At 36.2% G+C, this 14,512-nt stretch overlaps 1 protein-coding gene and 1 long non-coding RNA gene across 3 annotated transcripts; both read left to right on the top strand.

Moving 5' to 3' along the window:
- Window positions 1-232: 232 nt before the first annotated feature.
- Window positions 233-12,488, top strand: LOC117622465 (protein TONSOKU). Of its 2 annotated transcripts, XM_034353137.1 has the most exons (21): window positions 233-697; window positions 1,348-2,145; window positions 2,319-2,495; window positions 2,770-2,861; window positions 3,942-4,040; window positions 4,172-4,430; window positions 4,521-4,650; window positions 4,740-4,783; window positions 4,874-5,128; window positions 5,252-5,399; window positions 6,057-6,173; window positions 7,375-7,475; window positions 7,608-7,731; window positions 7,903-8,015; window positions 9,138-9,249; window positions 9,423-9,527; window positions 9,620-9,686; window positions 9,786-9,906; window positions 10,018-10,191; window positions 11,468-11,585; window positions 11,674-12,170. In XM_034353137.1, exons 1-21 carry the CDS (start codon window positions 425-427, stop codon window positions 12,102-12,104), a joined length of 3,858 nt encoding a protein of 1,285 aa, XP_034209028.1. In that variant the 5' UTR covers window positions 233-424; the 3' UTR covers window positions 12,105-12,170. The 2 variants fall into 2 exon arrangements, with proteins under 2 accessions (XP_034209028.1, XP_034209026.1); XM_034353135.1 differs by having other exon boundaries at window positions 4,172-4,650; window positions 11,674-12,488.
- Window positions 12,489-12,959: 471 nt separating this feature from the next.
- Window positions 12,960-13,910, top strand: LOC117623163. Its single transcript, XR_004585089.1, has 3 exons — window positions 12,960-13,264; window positions 13,390-13,456; window positions 13,786-13,910. It is a non-coding gene; the product is annotated as an uncharacterized LOC117623163 (long non-coding RNA).
- Window positions 13,911-14,512: the final 602 nt, after the last annotated feature.

Raw genomic sequence — 14,512 nt, 5'->3', positions numbered from 1 at the left:
AAAACAAAATTTCTGAACATGTGAAAAATTATCAATAAGTGGACAATAATTATATATTTATAGGTGATAGTTGTAAAAAAAATTGGGAAGAGGTGGTATTTTGACAAAAAATTATGAAAATGGTGGTATTTTATGTTATTTCCCTAAAATTAAATAAGTTAACCAAAAAAAAAAATTGCATATAAACAAAATTACTTCATAAAAAATGGAAACTCTAAATGGGTCACTATCCACCATTTTTAGAGCCTAGGGACTATGGTTGGGCTTGCCCTAACAAGCTGCCCGCCCCACACAGAAGACGTTTTGGCGGGAGTTGAGCCTCAACCTCCAAATTTCCAATTCCAAAAGCCCTTCCCAAACCCCAGAAACCTCAAATGCACTCCGATCTCTGAATCTCAGACAATTTGGAGAGTGAGAGAGAGAAATGGCTCGGGAGGAAGCGCAGCTGAGCGCGGCCAAGAAGTCGTATCGAAACGCTAAGGCTACGGGGAACCACGAGGAGGAGGCTCGGTGGGCGAATGTGATCGGTGACATGTTGAAGAAGAGAGGGGAATACGTGGAGGCCCTCAAGTGGCTGCGTATCGACTACGACGTTTCCGTCAAGTACTTGCCCCAAAAACATTGCCTCCCCACTTGTCAGTCACTCGGTGAGCTCTATCTTCGCCTTGAGTTTTACAAAGATGCTCTTCTGTATCAGGTATTTTGTCGATTTGGGTTTGTTTCGTTTAAGTGTTTTTTTATGAATTTTTTGTCGGATTTCTATGTTTTTATTTTTCGGGTTTAAGAATGTCGAATATTGGAAGTTGGGTAGTTGTGATTGTTTGATTGCTTGATTGCTGAGAAATTTGGGGAAAATGAAAACAAAACGAGGGATTTGGGTGAGATTATAACCAACTTATTATATTAATAAGAAGGGTTGAGCTGAGTGGAGGGGTTTTGTTTTCTGTGGGATCTGTAAAGGAAGTAGTAGACTTGAACTTCAGCATCTGTTTGGTTGTTGAGAATGTGCCTGAAAGTGAAGCGGGTGAAGAACTTTGAGTAAGTAGGGCTTAATATGTTGGGCGCACATTCGATTGTTTGAATTCTTGAATTGATCACATTAAATAAAAGGCCAGGTTAATCCCTACATTGACTACTTTCAAGTTTCTAGTCCGTTGCAAAGTCTTGGCAAACACCCATTGAGATATCAACTGGTTCTACCTTTCTGTAGCCTTAATATTAGGTGAATAAATTATTTGACGTCTCTTATTCTGTAGAGAGATTTATCGAGAAATCATATAGTTTTGGATGTATGAGTGCTACTTTTGAGAACCAAAATTGAGTCTTTACCTGCTGTCTCTGTTGCAGAAAAAACATTTAGAGCTCGCTGAGGATGCCAATAATCTCATTGAGCAGCAAAGGGCCAATACACAACTAGGTCGTACCTACCATGAAATGTTTTTAAGGTCTGATGATGACCATTATTCGGTTCAGAATGCCAAAAAGTATTTCAAGTCTGCTATGAAGCTTGCACAGATTATCAAGGAGAATCCACCTACTAAGAATTGTTCTTTCCTCAAGGAATATATTGATGCGCATAACAATATAGGAATGCTTGAGTTTGACCTTGATAATCTGGAAGAGGCTCGAAAAATCTTAACTAAAGGATTGGAGATTTGCGACGAAGAAGAGGTAATGGCAGACGATGATGGGCGCAGCAGGCTCCATCACAACCTTGGAAATGTTTACATGGAGCTAAGGATGTGGGATAATGCTCGGGAACACATTGAGAAGGACATTATGATATGTAAAAGAATTGGCCATTGCCAAGGGGAGGCAAAGGGCTACATCAATCTTGGTGAATTGCATTACCGTATTCAGAAGTATGAGGAAGCACTCCTTTGCTACCAAAAAGCACGTGAACTGGCAAAATCAATGGAAGATGAGGATGCTTTACTCAGGCAAATTGATCAAAATATTGAAATTGTAAATGAAGCCATTAAAGTAATGGATGGGCTGAAGAAAGAAGAGCAGAATCTCAAAAAACTAACAAGAGACATGGCCATTACAAGAGGCACACCGCGTGAGAGGAAGTGTCTGCTGCAGCAAAATGCTTCTCTTGATTGCCTCATCGAGAAATCAAGGACAATCTTTGCCTGGCTGAAGGTACATACTTGGCTCAATGTGTTTTGTCTGCCTTTCTAACTTTTTTTTAAATGTATGTTTCTCTTCATAAGGAACAACGTTCCATCTTGTTGATTTAGTCTCTTGTTTTTCTGTTATTCTTGTTATGCTATTAAAAACTTTTCCTGTCATTTTTGAAAATTTTCATATTTCAGCTCCTTGAATTTGCGAAAAGGAAGAAGATAATAGCGAGTGAGCTTTGTGACCAAGAAAAGCTGAGTGATTCTCTTTTGGTTATTGGAGAATCATACCAGAAGCTAAGAAAGTTCAAGAAAGCCCTTAAGTGGTACATGAAGAGTTGGGAAATATACAAGTCAATTGGTAATTTGGAGGTAAGTTGGTGTAGTTGGCCTTTTTTCTATAACATTATACAGTATGATGTGTAATTTAGTGTCCTTGACAGAGAAGTAACATGGACATAAAACATGCTTAAATTAATTGTTAGTAGACTTTGGTAAGCTTGATGAATGCTATATCATCTAACTAGAGATCGAGGTGGTCCTGCTGGGCAACATTGGGATTTCATTAATGTATATTGATTGTGTTGATGGTTGTACTGTACTTCTGTTGTTTGATAGATGCTGACTCAGAATTGTTAATGCGTAGGGGCAAGCGTTAACAAAAATTAATGTAGGTGATGTTTTGGACAGTGATAATAATTGGGAAGGAGCACTAGATGCATTTGAAGAGAGTTACAGGTATGTTTTTTCTAGTGGACATTTCTTTTTGGAATTCAAAGATCATAAAGAAGCTTTTTAATCACCATGGATTCTCTAAGGTGTCTGCATTCATGCTGAGCACAAAAATCGTCCTGGATGATTGCATATAAAATTGTGAAATATAAACATTTGATATCAAAAATATCTGTGAGCATGTGGCTCGCATAGCTTTAATATGCTGTTTATTTATTTTTCTTTGGCATCGCATAGTTTTCAGTTGTTATAACAAATTATACAAACTGTGAGTTCACATGAAAAAGGAGTTGTAGTTTTTGTTGTAGGGTGCGGAGAGTATTTATATTCAACAAGTGAAAAATAAATCTTGAGAATAAGGTGAAGATCATCTTTCATAAATCATGAATACAGTACATAGGTGTTTAAATAGAACACCAATACGTCAATTGTCCTAATTATTTTCTAGAATCAACTTTTTTTGAACTGTACATCTGTAGTAGCTTCCAAACCAGAACCAACTTGGTTTTCACATGCACAATAGAGTCAATGCAAAAGTGTGAGAGTTAAGAACTGCATTCCTAGGCACTATATTTTCACATTGAGTAAATTTATCATAAAGAGAATTAAAGATGGTGCATAGTTTGATGCCCATTTTATTTCTATTCATTTTTCCTCTATTCATTTGTTAAAACTGCTGCTTTTATTTATTAACATCATCATTGCAATTCACGTTGTTTTTGAAATGTTGCTATGATGTTCAGATATTTAATAATCATTTTGTTCATCTGAAATACAAAAGAAAATGAATCTAAATTTAGTCTTCAGAGAGGATATATATTTTACGTAGATTATGGCTTTAATTTGGTCTGTATGGAGATTCATTTTGAGGACTTGTGAAAGATTCATGTAGCCAACCCCATATTTTGGATAGAGTTGTGTTTGTTTTCCTCAAAAGAGCTATTAGTAACTATTCTAGCTCAAAAGATACCCTAGAATATAGTCAATTGATTTGCCTATAAATGCATAAACTTTCTTTTCTGACCCAAAAATAAATTTTCTTGATTTCAAGGGTTATGTTGAATTCATACTGTATTGTCTTTGCAGGCTTGCGGTTGAGGCGAACCTTCCTTCTGTACAGCTTATGGCGCTAGAGAATATGCACTACAGCCACATGATAAGATTTGACAATGTTGAAGAGGCCAGGTAATTCCTACAAGTCCCCCACCACTCTCGATGCAATGGAAAGTAATGACCAAATGGTTAATAATAGGTTGTATCATTATTTTTATAAAATTTTCAATAAGTTATTTTAAAAGGTAGATACCTCTGTGTAGGAGATTGCAGCATCGAATCGACAAATTGAAGCAATCAAAATATAAAGATCTTCAAACAAAAAATGTGGCAGAGGATCACTGCTCTGAATCTGATACAGAAGGGAGTGGTCATCTGTCAGATAATATGTGCAATGAATGTGGTTCATCAGAGAGAAGAAAATGCAATTCTAGCAAATCACAATCTTTAGCCAGTGTGGAAGAGTTAAACGATGAGGAACCTATAATTTCTCTTATCTCTTCGACCAAAGCTTTACCCAAGGTGAAATCCGCTCATTTAGGAAAACAAAATATTACAACTGAGACAAATGTTTCACAAAAAAGTTTGTCTGAACCAAACACTAATGAGCAGACAGTCGTTGGCCGTAAACGCATTCGTTTAGTCCTTTCTGATGATGAAGATGAAATGGATGATGAGGTACAATGCTCAAAAAGCTGGTCTAAGAAACTCCCATTAGAAGATGTTGCTACATCTGATGAATGTAAGTCTTAACCATTGACTAATTTGATCTACATATTTTAACCACGGTGAAGAGCCATAAAATCTAATGTTTTTCTTGTCTGGTTGCAGTGAAGATTAAAAGAAATACAGCCAGCCCTGCTCGTAAATTTCAGGTAGGGGCTCGTCTTGGATCGATTGTGATGAATAATCTCACCCTTGTGTTGTAGTTTGTTTTTAAGTGCTTAACCCTTTGGGTTTTGCAGGATGTCTCAGCCTATACCTCAAATCGTACTACAAGGTCTTGCAATCCTGTTAATATCGAACAAAGCTCTAGTTCGTGCAAATCCAGGACTCTTAATGTGGTCACTCAAAATGGCAGAGGTTTTAGAGCTTCAAGCTCGGAAGAAGGTTCCATTGCTGCTAGTGGCTCTAAATGTGATATTGGTTTCCCTGAAAATCTAGTTAATAAGAATCACGGTGCCCATCTTATTTTTCTTACCTCTGATGATGAAAACAATGTGAGTGCTAGCCAATTTACTTGTAGGCAGATGGTTCTATCTGGTTGCATATGACTCTGCACCGTGCTGTTGCCACTATTACAGTTTTAATATTTACTAAATTGTGGTCTTTTGTAATTGCAGCAATGCATTACAGTCAAGATTGACAAAGACCTAATACGTTTGGATAATGGCTCATTTATGGATTCTGATAAGTTAAGCATTGAGTCTGTCAAGGTTGAACTGGCGTGCTTATACTACTTGCGACTTCCAATGGAAAGAAGATCAGAAGGTAGGCATTTATTGAATTTAGTATGTTTGAAGTTGCTGATAGTTGTGGCACTAAAACCTTGACATATAACTTATAAGTGATTCACTGCTGCAGAACAGACTGGGTTCAATTAATAGTTGCAATCAAGATGTTATTGCATACAGAGATTTTGTTGTTTTTTATATTCTTTAACAGAAAGTAAGAAAGCATTGGAATGGTCCTTTCAACATTTTCACTATCCTCCAAGATGAAAACTAGGTGGATGGGCATGTATGAACACTAGTGTGTTTGAAATAAGTTTGCAGTATGGCATAGATATTTGGCACATATGGGGGAACTATAGTAACCTTGTTGAAATAATCGTGCTAAAGATGATGATTTCACAATTAAAGAGTAGGGCACAGTCTCAGTCATGCATCACAAATTCTGGCCAAGTGGCTCACACATTGCTAAGCTTACCTCTGTCCTACTTCAGTTGGTTGCATGTGTCTAAAAACGATGCTCATGTAAATTCCAAAACTTCTCTAGATTGCATCCTTAAGCATTTTGGTACCATTGGGTTTAGATTGATATATAAATATATATGTACATCAATCTATCTATCTATCTAGTGTTAAAGTATCTGTTTCCTCCAAAACAACTTGTGATCATACTAACACTTGGATTGTGCATTGTTAGGGCTACTTCCAATAATACAGAATATAAAATGTGGTGAAAATGTCATACAATCCGTGGAAACATTTCAAAAGCTTAAGCAGGATATGGGGAAAGTCTTGGTTGAAGCTTTCATTGATGGTATGTGTTTCAACAGTTTGAAGCTTATTTCGTATGTTCTCATCTTTATTTATATGATTTATAAAAACCTGTTAACAACTATTTGTAATTGTTGTCAACAAACTAATCCTTATTTTGAATTATTTTCATAAATATATCTGGTTGATTTTCTTTTCCTGGGATTTTCTTGTGGGGTTGGGTGGATTTTGTTGAGATGTTATATTTTATATTTTGATTAAATATATCTTCCTAACAAGTAATTTGTAGAGTATGAGGACTTTTTACTAACAAAAAAGAGCGAAGTTAAAGTACTTTTCGGTGCTGTTTCCACTGATTTTGTCAATTAGTTTTGGGTATGGGATCCTCTAAATTTAACATGGCATTAAAGCAGATAATTTATCTGCTAAGTCCAATATGCCCACACATGCTCCACCTCACGTGTTTGGCTTAGGTCTGGCCACACATGAGGTTATGTTCTGAGGTTATACAAATCCCCCATCGAATCCTCTAAGCCTTGCATCTCAATACATAAAATTTTAGGCCTCTCTTCCCCTTGCCAATTGGTTTTGAATTGGATGCTCCAACTATTACAAGTCGCCTTGCTTGCATCTGTTGTAGATGGTTAGCTCCATGAGAATTTTTTAGTGTTTGAATATTCAATCTTAAAAGGTATATATGATTGATTCATCATGAACAGTTCTGAAGAAAACTGTCTTCCCAATTGCAATAGTTGCTGTGAAGACCTTGTGTAACTATAACTAAATTAACAGAAAAGTTTAATAATCTGCTTGATGGGATTTGTCATATTGGGAAATTACTGCTTCGAGGAGGTCAATATGATCTGTTTAAAATACTGAAGAAATCAGATGCTTTCATTTAAAGTCTTTTCTTAATCTCTGTCTCTGGAAACTTTTCAAACTGATGTTGGATGTAAAGAGAATTCGTCCAATACAAGTATTTGGAGCTGAGGTAGATTTCTGAACTCTTGGTAGTCTTATATTGTTGAGCATACATACGATGATGTAGATTACTGAGTATTTTTTAGTCAGTCCACAAATGGAGTTGATGGGCTTCTCTTGTTAATCACTTCCATGTAGTTGGTTTTCCTTTATATTTCCCCTTCAACTTTCTGCTAGCAATAACATAAGATTCTTATTAAATGGATTATATCCAATTTCTTTTTCTTCCTTTTTGTTAAAATCCAACTTTGCATGTTGCACAGGATGGGTCCAAAAGCGCTTGATAAAACTGTACACTGATTGCTGCTACAAGTTATCTGAGACACCTAATATGAAATTGCTTAAGAAACTGTATGATCTGGAGGTAAGACTGGAGGCATTCTAGGGAGGACATCTTTGTTCTGTATTCCACAACCTATTGTAGGATGATTATAACATATTCTCTCATTGAGGCTTGAATATATCTTCTGATTTTGGTTCTTTTTTTGTCTACCAGTTTTCAGATGATGAAGTTACTGTGTCTGAATGTGAATTGCAAGATTTATCAATAGCTCCATTGTTGAATGCCCTGTATGCCCACAAAACATTTGCAATGCTGGACCTTTCTCACAATTTGTTAGGTAATTTTTTATTGACATTTTCAAGTGTTGCTTCTGGACTAGAAAGTGTGTTAGCCTTTCTCTTTGATATGCTACTACTAGACTGAACCCTCTTTAGTTCTTGCCTACATAAAAAATTAGTCCAGGAAATTCTGGGTAGTGTTAACTGTTTATTGGCTCGGTATTACCCAGGAAATGGTACAATGGAGAAACTGCAGCATGTTCTCACATCATCAGGCCAAAATTATGGTGGGTTAACGTTGGATTTGCACAGCAACCTATTTGGTCCAACTTCTTTGTTTCAGGTTTGTAACCAACTTAGCAAGAATTTTCATGTTAAAGCTTAAGTTGAGTTTTTTTGGAAGATTTACCCTACATGTTTTTCCCAAGTAGGGTTCTCTCGCTTTTGTTTGATGCTACAAGGATTTATTGTGCATTAATGGAGTTAAGTGGGTTAAACTTGACTTTGCATTTCTAATATCCTGTGAGGTGGAACAAAGGTATTACCTTTTCTTTTTTGGCCTGAACAACAAAGGTACTACCAGACCTCATGGTAAATGTTAGAACATAGGAAATTTACAGTGTTATGTTTTTTAGATTAATGGTATCAAAGCAGGAGATCTTGAGTTCATATCTTTGTAATGATAACCTCCTAAACTCCTAAATTCCTTTTGGTAGGGAGAGGCAGACATGTAGAAAGAGTATTAGAATGTAAATTATTACCCTACATCCTAAGTTGTGAAAAATGGTAAACCAATAAATTTCTCTGGAACTAGTTAATGACTGAAACTTCCTCTATCATATTGAGAAAGCTAGAACCACTTCTAGGGTGTCCCACTCTTTCTTTAAAGTTTCTTAATTAAAGGTTGTACATATGAACTATTATTTTTGGCATTTTAAAATTTTCCAAGTCAACTTTTTCAAATAAACCCTTTCTACATAATATTCTATCTAATTACTAGTTATCTGGGACAATTGACGAAGAAACCCGTAAGATTAATAAAAATTGCACACATGTTTGGTGCATGTGAAGGAGCCATGTAACTGTAAGTATTTCAAGATGCCAGTTTGATGTTGAGGCCATCAGTTTTAGTAGCCTACTGGTTCTTTATGTCTGAACTTTCCAGAGGAGGAGGTACTTGTTCAAGTCCAGCCTATGTAATTTGAAGAACTAGAGAGGGGCATGCTAACCCCCATTATCTTTCCTATTGTCTCTATTGATTGAAAATTTAGAAGGAAAAAAGAAGATAATTCTCACGATATCAAGGTATTTGCGAACATGGATTTTGTAGTTTTATATTTAATGATGATAAATTGTAGTCATGAGTAGCATATTAAATTTGTTGTTAGCAGGGCAACAGTAGGGCCTTTCTGTATGTATAATAAGCTCACTATAAGTATATAACCATTAGTGTGTCAATCTGTAGATTTGTGAATGCCCTTTGCTATTTTCTCGATTGGAAGTGCTCAATATCTCAGGAAACCGTCTCACTGATGCATGTGCCTCTTACCTTTCAACTATCTTGGAAAATTGCAAGGGTAAAGTGCTTTCCTTGAAGCTCAACTATTTAGAATTTTTGGTTGCTGTTTCGTATCTATTATTAGTAGCATATGTGCTTCTTGCTAAATTTAATTCTTTTAACACACTTTGTTCAAAATAAGGCTTAAACGTCTCTATGTTTCTACTCTACTTATGTGGTATTCACTTGTAGCTCTTTGCAGCTTGAGTATAGAGCGGTGTTCTATCACATCTAGAACAATTCAGAAGGTTTCTGATGCATTGAATGCTTCTTCTGTGCTCGAGCAACTTTGTATAGGTACGCTTGACTTATTGTATTGGCAATCAGTATTATTCCCTGGACTCTTTATTTTCATTTAATACGTTTTCTCAATTCCTCTCCTTCCACAGGACATAACAACCCAATTTCTGGAAGTACCATCACTGATTTACTTTCCAAGCTTGGCACTCTGAAAAGGTTTAGATTGAATTAAGTAGTCACTCTTTCCTTTTGAAAGCATAGGTAACAGATATCCACTGACTGGTCTAAATATACAAATTACTTTTTCTAATGTAGATTTTCAAAATTAAATCTGAATGGTTTGAAGCTAAGCAAGTCTGTAGTTGATAGCCTTTGCCAGCTTGCTGCAACCTTGCCCTTCTCAGTATTAAGTCTTGGAGAAACTGGTATTGGAATTGTGAGTGCTCTCATGTTCATAACTTACTGTTGTTGGACTTAATTCACTAGTCATATTCTCCTGTTCTTTTCTTTCAATTATTTATTTATTTATTTATTTATTGTTTTGCAGGATGGGGCGTTAAGATTAACTGAGTCATTGTTCAATGGAACTGCAGAGTTTCTAAAATTTGACTTATCATATTGTGGTGTGACATCTAATTATGTTCTCAAACTAAGCACTGTTTCTTCTATGATTTGTGGCATTCTTGAGCTGAACCTTTCCGGAAATCCTATTATGCAGGAGGTTTGTTCTTTTAACTCAGGATTTTGCTAATAGTTAAACTTGTTATGCTTGTCTTTTTGCAACTAGTAACCATTCTGGGTAGTGTGTGTTGATGAGTATGCTATACCATTAAGCTCTTTCTGCCAGCTACGATGTCTGAAAATGGCAGTAGTATGATGAGTATCAGAGATGACCATCTTAATCAATAACAGTAAAAGATGACTCTGTTTTACAGCTTGAATACCAAACAGTTTGAGTCTAAAAGATGTTTGTATTTAACTTGTCTCAGTCTAAAACTGATCTAAATCGTTCAAATTTAAAATTACATATAAATATGTAGCCCTGATATTCCTGAGGTTGTTTAGTTGAACCTAAATGAGATTATTTTGTCATTAACCCTCTCCTAGCCCAGTGGTGTCAGGTTCAAACCTCCATGGCACCTTGGTAGTTTGTGTGTGAGAAATCCCCCTTCCCTTGTAGTTTAGACTATTGCTCATATTAAAAAAAAAAAGCCTTCTGTTTTTAATACATTGTTGGCTAATGGCACCATCTATACATTTGCTTGGTCCTTCCACTTTGCTTGTGTCACTTTTGGCATGAAATGCGTTCCTCACCATGTATTCATTGAGTTTCATCATACATGGCCAAATCCTTCTAATCGCTTTATCTAATATCATTCATAGATGGGACATCTTTACCTTCAGAGCAGTTTCCTTTCCACTTTTCCCTGTAATCATCTATCTTGATAGTTCTAAACTACATTCCTTTTTCTCCCCTTTGATATGCTGGGAACGGTATATGGAACCCTGCAATAATTACTGAAGTTCCATTCACAGGGTTGAACTAGCAAGTTGAGGGATCTGTTTGTGATTGTACATATCTGATGTCATTTAGAACAGAGTTGTTCATATCTGCATACTTGCATCTTCTGTACACTTTGTGGTTGCTTGCAGCCCTTGAAGTCTCTGGTGGTCTACTTTTGTCTTTTAGTACCACCAGTAAATTCCAGATGGAATTTGACATGGTGTTCAGTTAAATGTGAATGTAATGACTATATATATGGCTATGTCTTCAAAATTTGAATATTCACTGATAACATAATCTCTCAGTCAGAAAATCCTGATTACCATTCAATGTTCCCTTCTCTCAATAGGATGCTGTCATTTGTCTTTTAGCTAATCTAAGTGCTGTGAGAGAATTTCTGACCTTATTGAAAACAAAAATGGTAGTCCGTGCTATTCTAATTATTTTAATTTCAGACTTTTGCTATACTGACCTGATCCAACCATGAACACAGGGTAGCCTTGCATTATCATCAATGCTTTTGAATTCTCAATGTTGTCTGAAACTTTTGGTCCTTCAAAAGTGCCAGCTTGGGACTGCTGGAGTTCTTCGAATAATGCAGGCATTATCAGGTTCACACCACTAAGCCCACTTCCGTTCTAAATATCAGTCCCTCCCTAGAAATGAACTTACAATTTGTTGGTTCGAGGTTTTAAGCAGGTAATGGTTTTCTCGAAGAGTTGAATCTAGCTGATAATGCCAATCTTGATAGACAGAACTCTGCTCAACTGGGGTCATGCAATGCGAACGCCAACTTAGATGGGCTTGAAGTTGCTGATAGTGAAGATGATGAAGTAAAAGCTGCTGCATCTGGACTTGATGACAACCACACAAGACCATGCCAAAGAAATTCCTCATCTTCTGGATGTCAGTTTATTCAAGGGATTTCAAGTGCCATTGATATGGCAAAGAATTTACGATTACTGGACCTTAGCAATAATGGTTTCTCCACACAAGACGCAGATATACTTTATTCTTCATGGTCAAGATCAAGATTTGGTTCAGCTCAGAGGCATATAAAGGACCAGATCATCCATTTATTTGTGGAGGGAATAAAGTGTTGCGTGAAACCCTGCTGCAGAAAGGACTAGTTTTCTTGCTGCTACATCTTCATTGAGGGATTTGCAGGGAGGATTTGAGGCACATGGGAAGCTTAAGCTATTTTTATTTTATTTATATATGTATATATATTTATATTACCCTTCAATAAGCTCCAGTTCCAGCCGACTTTTCCAGTTGAGTTCCAATGAATTTTCTTAATAATATTAAAGTCTTTTAGTTTCCTACCAAACACACCCAGTCTCTTTTTTGGTTTTGTTTTTGCTTTTTGTTTGTTTTGTCTTGTGAACATGATATACAGTGGATAATCGGTCTTTTTACCGGTTGTTTTGTTTTGCCGACCGATTGATCGAACCTCGGAAGATGAAAAATGGTATATTCACAAGCGCTTTTATGGGCCCAAGTCCTCTTGCTCATGCATTTGTTTTGCATGCCGTAGAGCAAGCGTTGGCTTTTAAAACAAGTACTTTTATGGGTTTCCAAGCTTCGTTTACATTATCTTGATATCAAATGTGATTCCAAGACTCTAATACAAATCCTTAATAAAGAAATTCAACTTGTTGACAATATTTGGCAACTGGTACAATCTTTTAACAGGGTTTCTATAAAGCATATCTTCCCTGAAGTTAACATGGCCGCCCCAAAACTCTTGCCAAGAAAGAAAGGACATCATTTTACAAATACTTGTATTCGGTTCCGTTCCGGGATAAAGTGTTACTTAAATTTAAGTTTGATTTGTACAGTTGTTAGATCCCTCCAGAATCTTCTTCTGCACTTCGTTTTCAAACCGAAGTAAAAAATAAATAAATAAAATCAAAGACTGAAATGTAGCACGATGCGACTCAAAGATATATGCCGTGCTGTATTGGAGTCGTATACCGAGCTTTATCGGGTGAGATTTCATGCCAACACAACCGCAAAACCAACACCATCTTTCCATGATATATTATCTAGTGATGTAAGCTCATATTACTTGCAGTTTGAACACCAAACTGCGAATCCATGGTTGGGGGCAGCCATGGAAGATCTGCATTCACTGTTCTACGTGCGTGAGGGACCGTAGATTTTCATTTGGGGAGGCACGTTGCGAATCCATCCGCCCTTTTGGTCTTCATCTTATCGGTTTCCTCTCAGATGTTCGGTTTGAGTGTTGCCATTCCAGCTGGGCTTCATCCTTCTTCTCATCACACAGGTTTAGCTGAAAGGGAATTTTGGGTTTCGTAAAAAAAGGTTGGTTTTAATGTTCTTTTGGTTTTCTAGGTTGGTTTATTCATTTGTCAAAGTAAATCAGAAATTGAGTTTGGTTTGTTGTTATAGGGAGGAAGATCGAAGGAAAAAGAACTGGAGTAACTAATATAGGACCCCCAGTCTGCTCATAAATCTGGTAATTGATGTCTGTGTGGCTGATTTTTTGTTTGCCTGTGGTTATAGACTCCTTTTTTTTTTTTCTTTTTTTTAAATAATTATTTTAATGACTCCAAATTTTAGTTGGTTTTTTGAATTGGGTAATTGTTGTTGTTGGAGAATTGGATTAGATTTTATTTCTTTTTTCCATCCTCTCTCTCTCTCTAATTTTTGGTTCTTGATGGAATTTTTGCTTCAATTTTTGCTCTTTTTGGTTCAATGAAGAAAGCATTTAGGTTTGATCTGTTTACTATCTCTAATTTTTGGATCCAAATGGGATTTCTTTCATTATATATGCTATTTTTCCAGAGCACCAGTGAAGAAAGCATTTAGATTTGATGGGTTTGATGTCAACGGTATGAATCTCTCTCTCTCTCTTTTTGTTTTTGTTTTTGGTTCACCAAATGGTTTTCATCTATTCTAATTTTCTGATTTTTAAATTATTTTTCGGGAATTAATGGAGATGATGTGGTTCATGTTAGGATTTTGGCTCGTCAAATATGTCCTAGTGGGTTTAGGATTGTTTTAGGAAAATTGGAAGTGTACTGGTTCTTGTCCTAAAGGGGTTAGGAAAGAATTTCAGTTTTCCTTATTCAATTTAGGTTTGGATTTCTAGAAGTCTATTTGGATTTGGATATGTGTAATTTCCTAATTCACGTAGAAATAGGAATTTAATCAGCCTTGGGACATGTAAGCCAACTCTATATCTATAAGTAGGGTGCGGCAAGGCTTATTTTAGAAGAAGAGAAACAGCCAGAGACAGCCAAGAGTTTTGAGATTAGTTCTAGGGTTGCAAAAGTTCTGTAATCTCTATTATTAATCAAATGAGCGGTGATCTCTCTACCCAGAGAAATCACAACTGGACGTAGGCAAAAGTTATGCCGAACCAGTATAATTCTTGTGTGTGTCTAAGTTTTCTAATATTTGGTAGTTTAGTCTATTGTCGTTGGTTATATTAAAGAACAAGATCTAGTGTGCGGGTTATTTAACAATTGGTATCAGAGCTTGGCTCAAGGGGTTCTACGATATCTAAAGG

The sequence above is a fragment of the Prunus dulcis genome, chromosome 3 (genome assembly GCF_902201215.1).
Source record: "Prunus dulcis chromosome 3, ALMONDv2, whole genome shotgun sequence".
Classification (NCBI taxonomy): Eukaryota; Viridiplantae; Streptophyta; class Magnoliopsida; order Rosales; family Rosaceae; genus Prunus; species Prunus dulcis.
This window is presented reverse-complemented; position numbering and strand designations above follow the sequence as displayed.